The 9,476-nt window shown below is 42.2% G+C and overlaps 1 protein-coding gene across 3 annotated transcripts in view; it reads left to right on the forward strand.

Moving 5' to 3' along the window:
• The first annotated feature begins 6,713 nt into the window (after nt 1–6,713).
• Nucleotides 6,714–9,476, forward strand: part of ACER3 (alkaline ceramidase 3) — a 119,376-nt gene continuing 116,613 nt past the window's right edge. For all 3 annotated transcript variants that reach the window (XM_012645589.1, XM_012645591.1, XM_012645590.1), the window contains exon 1: nt 6,714–6,883. In XM_012645589.1, the coding sequence (XP_012501043.1) occupies nt 6,781–6,883 (103 nt within the window). In that variant the 5' untranslated portion in view covers nt 6,714–6,780. The remainder of the gene's footprint in view (nt 6,884–9,476) is intronic.

The raw sequence follows: 9,476 nt of genomic DNA on the forward strand, positions 1-9,476 counted from the left end.
CCAAGCAAGGAACCCTGGCCTTCTCTTTGGAAAGGCTGTTGCAAGGACCGCCCAGGACCTGTGTTGCAATTTAATCTGACTATCCTATCTTTTGTCAAGATTCTTTGATACCGTTTTCTACTTGATTTCCTTGATTCCTTTCTTCTCCCCACTTTGCCCCACTACAAAAAATCCAAAAACCAAAAACTGATTTTCTCTAACACATGGATTTGAACACATTATTCCCTTTCTTGAACACTTCTGTTGTCACTAGGATAAACCCCAAATGCCTTATCACAGTGTATTGGACCGCAACCTTTCTTTCCATCCTCAGTCCCCATGTTTGTCCTCACCCCTCCCCCATCTCTGCACCCACTCTGAATGTCTCATTCTGCCTTGTCTTTCTCTTGCCCTTTTCCAAGCTCTTACAGGCTGTTTTCTTGCCCAGAAATGTTTTCTCCGCCTCCTGCTCTGACTGACTACCCTCATCCACCCTGGTGAAGTCTGATTTATTTTCTGGTTTTCCCAGTGGTCAGGAATGGCTCCTCCTTGTCCCTCAACCTGTCCCTTCTCATCCCTCTCCAGATCCTGTTGATTCTCCCCGCTAAACATCTGTAATTTTTCTTCTCCTCTCCAGCACGACTGATACTCACTGGATCACTGCAACGGTCTCTTCCAGAGCTTCCATGTCCTCAGTCTTTCCCAATTCAATCAACCCATCCTCCCTTTTGCAAACTTTTCTATGTCAATCTCTTGCTTAAAACCCTTTAAGCCCCTGATGGTATTGTCTTTGCAGACCTCTCAGGCCTCATTTCCTAGATTCCAGGTGCAAAATAAAACCAAACAGTGCTGGCCCCTGAGGCACCCCCAGTCCTCTCTGTCCAGCACAGCCCCTTGTTGCAAGCTCCTGCAGGACCAGCTTGTCACAGTAGATAAGCACGTGGCCTCTGGCACCAGATTGCCTGGATTCCAGCCTAGGCTCAACGGCTTATTATCTGGCTGCCCTTGGGCAAAATATTTAACCTCACTGTGGCAGTTTCATTATCAGTAAAAAAGGGCTAAAGGTAGTACTTAGTTCATAAGAGTTTTAGAAGATTTTAAAAGATAATCCTGAAGAGTATTCAGAACAGTGTCAGGAATAAATATTCAGTGTTAGCTGTTATAATTGTCTGTTACATCCCTTTTCACCCTTGAGATTTGTCTGTTTTGTCCTCTTCTATTGCCTAGAATAGTGCTTGACACATAGTAGGAGTTCATTAAATATTTATTAGAAAATGAATTTGCTAACTTAGTATGTCTTGTCATATTTAATTTCACCAGTTAAATTATTAATATTATCATATTCAAAACTGGGAGCTATGCTATTCTACTCTGTACTCCCAATACTAAGTCTTGTTCTGCTATGATAGATGTTCAATTCATTTTTGCTGATTTCCATGTAAACTGGCTTTTACTTATTCAAGTTTTGCAAAGATATAATATAACTGGGGGAGACCCCTAACAGGGGAGCAAATGGGAAAGAATACAGGGCACTGGCAGGGGATGGGGGCAGCAGGTGGCTTGTGGCTAGGGCAGAGAGGAGGGCTGTGAGGGGAAGTCCTGGGAGCCTAGGGGCCCAGGAAGCCTAGCTATCTCAAGGAGCTCAAAATGGGCTTTTTGTTCTCTGTAATCCAAGTTTCTTCTTAGTTTAGAAAATAAGTCTTGTGAGAAAATCAGGCCCAAATGTTCCCTCTGTCCTGGTTTTCCCTACGCATGGTGGACAGTCTGATTCCCTGCCCTTCACTGAGGAAGCTTTTTCGTTAATAGCCACAATACCATGAGATGTGTTCTTCTCATTCCATTTCCCAGGTGCTGTATTTTGCATGTTCTTAAAAAATTGAATCCAAACATGAAGTGAGTACTTACTACTCCCCCATTTTCTAGATAAGGAAACTGAGGCTTAGAGAAGTTAATAGGATCAAAGTCACAGCTTGTTAAGAGGTGGGTTTGGGACACAAGGTGGTGTTTGCCATGTTCCAGAGCTGACACTCTTAACCTCTATGTCTGATTGCTTCATAAAGGTGGATTTGTTACTTAATTTGAAAAACATCTATGGATTTGCTCACATGCTAGGCCTAGTGCTGGGTCCTGGGAATGCAGAGATGAATGTGGGTGACCCTTTCTCTCCAGGAACTCATGCTGCATCGTGGGTACCAACTAGTCAACAGGCAGTGAGATCACAGTGTGGGGAATGCACAGGGTGCTCTGCCTGAAGAGTGGGGCTTGTGTCTTTCCACCGGGGCCCGGTGCCTTCCTAGGGTCATCAGGATGGCAGTTGAGTCTCAAAAGTCTGGAATTGGGAGTAATGATGACTCTAATAATGTTTCTGGAAGCATTAGCATCAGCAGCTGCATAAAACATTTATTTTTTAATGCTTATTATGCATTGTAAGTGAAAACAGAAAGCTCCACAATGATTTGTATTTTATAACTCTATTTTAATAAAACATATATATGTATATGTATGAAAAAGGTCTGGCCAGTTATACACCAAAATATTGTCAGCGGTTACTACTAAGTGATGAAATTCCAGGTGATTCTTTATATAGTTTTTCATTATGGATTGTATTTTTATTGTATAAATATATTTTATATTTGAAATATAATTTTATTGCAGAAATGTAAATTGGTACAACCTTTGGCATTATCTATAAAATTTGAAAATATGTAAACTCTTGCACTGGTGATACAGAGACAGAGGAGGACAGGGTCTGGAAGACCAACTCCTAAACAGACTGTTACCAAACTTGAGAGGGGCTATGGCAGAGGAAAGCCCGGGGCTGCAGAAGGATAGAGGAGAGGCCCAAACCTAGTCTGGGGTTCAGGGGGTCTTCCCAGAGGACTGGGATTGTGTCCCCAGGCTGCATCTATTGCCCTTAGGTGACACTCCCTGTCTCCCACAGAGTGATGACTAGGCAGTGTTGAGGGGCTGCCGTGAATACACTGAGCTGTAAGAGGAGCTAAGAGGTGACTTGTAGAGCATAAAACCACTTAACCTGTGGTGAGCCTACACACTGGGTTTTCATGGTTTCAAATTTTCCTTTGCAGTTGTGAAATAGCACAACATATCTAATGTGGAAAAAAGGAATTATAGGTTAGATTTATTTTGTCATCTTGGGAACTACTAAAAAGAATTTTCAGCAGGAATCTCGTTGAAAGCTTTCAAACTTTGGGTTCTCATTTGTTAGCTGAAAAATAAATATAGGCTTTGAAAATAACCTAAATACTCAGTACTAAGGGAATAGTAAAATAGAAATATCATAATTAAATAAGTGTGATATATCTATAAAATGAAATATGATATAATTATTAATATGATATTTATGAGGATTTTTTAATGGAATGAGAAATGCTTATGAAAGAATATGATATATAAAGACAATATTAACTCTATCATGTAAAAAAATCCTTAGATAAAATACTGCAAGAAATGTACTTAAATGTTGACAATAGTAATTGCTAGTTGGTTGGATTATGTGTGATTTATTTTTTATACTTTTTTTGTATTTCTAATTTTCCAACATAAAAATCTACATTTTTTAAGAAAAGCTTTCTTAAGATACAATTCACGCATCACACAGTTCAGCCATGTAAAGTGTATAAGCAAATGGGGTTTTTTTTTGCATATTCACTGAGTTGTACAACCATCACCACAATCCAATTTTAGAACACTTTCATCATTCCAAAAAGTTGCCCTGTTCCTATTAACGATCACTTCCTGTTTCTGCTCCCCCTCTCAGTTCTAGGCAACCACTAATTTACTTTCTATCTATATAGATTTGCCTATTCTGGATGTTCCATGTAAGTGGAATCATACCATATGTGCTCTTTTGTGTCTGACTTTTTTGATATAGCATAATGTTTTCAAGGTTCATCCATGTTGTAGCATGGACCAGCAATGCATTCCTTTTTATTGCCAAATACTATTTCATTGCCTGGGTATACCATACTTTGTTAATCTATTCATTGGTTGATGGATATTTGGTTTGTTTCCACTTTTTGTCTATTGTGAATAATGCTGCTGTGAACATTCTAGTACAAGATTTTGGTGGACATGTGTTTTTAACTCTTTTGGTATACACCTAGGAGTAGAATTCCTAGGTCATATGATAACTCCATTTAGCATTTTAAGGAATTGCAAACGTGTTTTCAAAGCTGCTGTACAATTTTAGATACCAGCAATGTATGAGGGTTCTACTTTTTCCATATCCTCGCCAACACTTGTTATTGATTTTTTGATTATAGCCATCCTAGTTTTGTGGTTTTGATTTGCATTTCTCTAATGACTAATGATGTTGAACATTTTTTCATGTGTATATTGGCCATTTGTATATCTTCCTTGAAGAAATGTCTATTCAGATCCTTTGCCCATTCTTTAACTAGGTTGTTTTTTGATTATTAAGCTGTGAGTTCTTTATATATTCTGGATACAAGTCTCTTATCGATATATGATTTGTAAATAATTTTTTTTTCATTCTCTGGGTTGTCTTCTTACTTTCTTCATGGTGTCATTTCAAGCAAAAAAGTTTTTAATTTTGATAAAGTCCAATTTTTCTATTTTTTCTTTTGTTGCTTGTGCTTTTGGTGTTTCATATAAGAAACCATTGCCTAACCAAGGTTACAAATATTTACTTTTATGTAAACTTCTAAGAATTTTGTGGTTTTAGCTTTTACATTTAGGTCAATCATCTATTTTGAGTTGAATTTTATCATGGCAAGAAGGGCTTTAATTTCATTCTTTTGTATGTGGATATCCAGTTATCCCGGCACCATTTGTTAAAAAAAAATATTCTTTCCCTATTGAATTGTCTTGATATCCGTGTCAAAAATCAATTGATCATAAATGTAAGGGTTTATTGCTAGACTCTCAATTCTATTCCTTTGATCTACATGTCTATCTATCCTTATGCCAGTACTACATTATCTTCATTACTGTAGTTTTGTAGTAAGTGTTGAAATCGGGAAGTGTAAGTCCTCTAACTTTGTTCTTTTTCAAGATGGTTTTGGCTAAATCAGGTACCTTACATTTCCATGCATTGCTTTTATACTTGGGGCAAGGGAAGTTCTTAGAAAAAAAGAAAGTGAGAAAGGAAGATAGACATTGCTGAAGGAACTATAAAATTCATTTTGTGTTTTTTAAGTGATACTTCTGCAGTATACCTTGTCTCTTGGACAGCAGAATTTCTCTCTCCTAAATTCTTTCTTGGTCATGGCAGATTTTTTTTTCACTGTTGATGAACACTGTGCAGTGCATTGACTCAGCCAAGGCCTCATCTCCTGCCTTGAGTCATTTGACTGCGTTGGGGTTATTTCCACATAGGAGGGTCCTACAGCACCCTAATTTTTGGTTTACTCCTAGCAAAGTATTATCACACTCTGTTGCTGTGGTCTCTACACTGTTTTGGTTGCACAGCTCATCAGCCTTTGAGTATGTATTTTAACATGTTCATTTTGAGTATACAAATATATTTATTTATAAATTATATAGAATCATGATTATCATATACATTAAAACCATACACAAAACAGAATTTTAGAGGATGAGATAAAAAATGATTAGAAATGGAAGTTTCCCCACACCTCAATGGCTATCTGGAGACTACCTGCTTGGATCTTTCCTATTTACCCTCTGTGTGTTCCTAGCACCTAGCCAGCCAAACCAGGGCCTGGTACATAGCAGAAGCTCATTGACTGTTGTGCAAAAGACAAATTTCAGATATCCTACTATTCCTATTAAAACACACTGCCTTCATTCCTAGGTTTTGCACCTAGCAAGTAAAGGTTCTGCATCTATCATCTGCTAGGGTCTTTTTATAGAGACTGTGGCCTTCTCAATCTCTCCTTGTCTTCTCTTTTACGATTGCACCTCATCTTATTTATTTAGAAAATAGAGATTGTATCATCCTTCATTTATACTCTTCGTTTCACACCGTGTGGTCGGGCTGATTTCTGGATGCTAAGACCATAAAGAACGGAAAGCAAGGTCTCTGATCAGGATGGTATCACGGAGCTCCCGGGTCAGGGCTTCAGGGAGCTGGTTTGTAAAGAATGAGTGGGGAGTTACCCAAATGGAGAAGAGAGGAAGGCCGTCCCAGCTGAACTGCAGGAGCAAAGGCATGGAGGCGACCAGCACATTCTGAGGTAGGGAAAAGTCTGCTGTAGCTGAACACAAGGGGCAAGGGCAGTTGCAACTGTGTTTTAAAAAGATCACTCCTGCAGCTCTGCGGAGTATTAGTCTCGAAGCTGAAGCAGGGGCAGGCTGTCGGTTCCCTGGAGAGTAGGGCACATTTGAGGTGCAACGCTGCACAGGTTTAATCAAGCAAGGGCTTGATAGAAGGCTTCATCTCATCCCTGCCCCAATTAGATCAAACCACACACGCACAAAGAGAAGCTCAGACACATCCTGACAGAAAATAGCCTCTAGGGTATCCAGAACCCCCAGCCTACTGCTACCGGCGTGTCCAGGCCGGCCTGAAAGCCCACATGCCCCTTCCTTCCTGGATCACGTCCCTGTAGGGGAAGGAGGGGCGGGGCCAGCCGGCGCCCTGGGGGTGGGTCCTGCGCCCGGCCCGGCCTGGCGGCCCCGAGGCACCGGTAGGCGGGGCCTTCCAGCCGGGCAGTGTCCATAACGGCGCCAGGCCCCGCCCCTCGGGGGGAAGGCGGGGCCGAGAGAGCGCGCGAGCAGGGCCGGAGCCGGCCTGGTAGCCCGCCGAGCCAGGAGCTGCGAGTGGAGCGCCTGGGCGGCGGCGGCAGTGGCTGTGCGATGGCTCCCGCCGCGGACCGGAAGGGCTACTGGGGCCCCACGACCTCCACGCTGGACTGGTGCGAGGAGAACTATGCTGTGACCTGGTACATCGCCGAGTTCTGTGAGTGCGGCCTGAGGCGGGAGGGAGGCAGAGAGAGCGCGGGTCTGAGGAGACGGCGTGTGAGGAAGGCAGAGGGCGAACCTGGCCGCGAGGGGAGGCACCAGGCCTGACCCCGGGAGCTGGAGTGGGGCGCCCTGGGCCGGGGCAAGCTGAGGGGAGCGCACCGGGGAATCCCGTGTGTCGAGTGAGGAGTGCCAGGGTCTGGGCAGGATGAAGGGGGACCTCAGGGTTGGGGGGCGGGGAGAATTGGAGAGCTCCCGCTGGACCTAAGGGAAAGCCTGAGGAGCAGGGTTGGGAATGGGGAATTCCTGCCTGAGGGGCGAAGTCGCGGCCGGCTGGGGCAGCCCGAGAAGAGGTTGGGAGAGTGGAGGGCTCTGCTCATTGGAATGAGGGACCAGGACACCTGCTCTGCTGTTGCTACCACTACCTTAGCGAGAAGGGCGCGGAAGAAGGGGACAGTTCCTAGCTTCATCCTTTCCCAAATCTGTGAAAATTCTAAGTGTTTCCCTTTTGTTCCCTCTGTTCGTATTCGACCTCCTCGTTCACTTCTAGGGAACAGTTTTTACCACTTTGAGACAGCCCCCCCCACAGGATATCTTCAAGTACCAGACATGATCTCCTCTCTGAGTACCGCTTGTTCATCTGTCATCTTGCCGAGAAGTAGAAGGCAGAGCACCCAGTCTGTACCTTCCTGCTCAGGCCAGGCTCCCAAGAGCACAAGGGACCAAGTCCCTGCTCCACTCTGTCCTATACCACTACCTAGAAGTTAGGGGTTATCTGAGGACGCTACTTCCACTGAATGCACCTTCTGAGGACTTAAGGAAAGAACCCTTCTCTAGCTGCTGCTCTGTCAGGCACTGCTGGCCAGGTGGGGGTTGTTCTGTGTGTTTGTCTGTCTGTATTCCTAGATTATTTTTCTTGCCAGGCTAGGAGTAATCTGCCGCTTCTTTTTCTGTTGTTTAGTTTGGTCAAGTTTTGAGAGCATAATACTCGATCCTTCTTTCAGGTACCTGCTCGTGGCAAAGTACAGAGAATATTCTTTGGCTATTACTGCTTTCTTTTAATTGGATCTACTCAGGATATGAAGCAAAATTCTTCTTAGCTAAGCTTTTCATTGTTGAGTCCTGCTCCCAGGCGTGTGTGTTTGGCTTTGTAGGAAAGAGGCAAACATTTCATGCCAGATGATCCTACTTTATTCTATTCCAGTAATTGGCTAAGATAAGTTTAAAAAAGAAAACAGAACACTTTTTGCAGTTTTCAGGACCTTAGTACCATTCCTTGAGACCATGATTTTGGCTGAGTGTCACTTTTCCTGAACTACTAGTTTAAATTAATAATTTTTACATAATGAGAAATATGGGTTAAGGGATCCTTTGTAGTGTAATTACTTGGCAGCACAAATATTGGCAAAGGAACTAATTTACCAGTTTATTGTTAGATCACTTTGGCAAGCTCATGCCTGGTCCAGAGGACCAGGACCACAAGGGAATGGGCTTAAGACCATGCTTCTGAACTGTAAATGTGTAACATGGAAAAGGAGAAACTCAAGAGTCTCCAAATATTGGATGAGCTATCATATAGAACACTTAACTTTTTTATTTTTTTAAAATCTGGAAGTAGGGCCTTTGGGCAGAAACTAAGTGGGGAGATTTGCTTCAACAAAAGGAAAACCTTTCTAAATAATGATATAGTCATGGAACAGTTTTGCTTGGGGGATAGAGGACTTTCTTTTTTTTTTTTTTTTTTCTCCAACAAAGCAAAAGCCAAGAAGGCTTTCTGTCACTGAAAGTGTTAAAGCAGACATTGCTCAACTAACTCATGTGAATATTTTAGGAGGAAATAATTATTTAGTAGAGAAAAGGGGCTGCCCTTGGTTGGCCTTTAGTTCCCTTGCAGCTTTATGCATCTACTTAGCTAATGATGACTCTTAGTTTAGAACCAAGGTTTGGGATTAGAATCAAAAGAGAAAACTGGCAGTTAAGTCACGTGGACCATGAAAGAGCAAGATACTAGTGTTCCGGCAGATAGCTATGAGAAATGGGAAATGGTTTCAGTTTTCAGTGTGCTCAGAAGAGGAAACTCTGAACAGACTGCAGGGAGAGTTTTGACGTAGGAATCTAAGGAGTTTCAAGAAGAGGATGAGTGAATATTGGCAGCCCTATGCACGTGTACCTTGGGAGATCGTGATCTGGAGGAAGTTGAGGTCAAGTCACCTTACCATAGCAAGTGGTCAGCATCTATGAAATCTTGGAGTAAGAGAATTTGATCTGTGAAAAATATGCTGATTAATAATAATATGTTTAAAATATGTGTTCAAAACAAATGCAGTTTTATCATTGTATTATTTACATTAATGACAATATTAATGATGGTAATATTAAGGATAATAATGGTAATAATAGCTATTATCTAAGTGCTCACTATGTGCCACATTTTGCTAAGCACTTCATATATCTGATCTTTCTCTCTCTCTCTCTCTCTCTCTCTCTCTCTCTCTCTTTTTTTTTTTTTTTTTTTGAGACAGAGTCTCACTGTTGCCCAGGCTAGAGTACCATGGTGTCCAGCCTCACAGCAACCTCAAACTCCTGGGCTT

Source organism: Propithecus coquereli, unplaced genomic scaffold (genome assembly GCF_000956105.1).
Source record: "Propithecus coquereli isolate 6110/MARCELLA unplaced genomic scaffold, Pcoq_1.0 Scaffold235, whole genome shotgun sequence".
In the NCBI taxonomy this organism is placed as follows: Eukaryota; Metazoa; Chordata; class Mammalia; order Primates; family Indriidae; genus Propithecus; species Propithecus coquereli.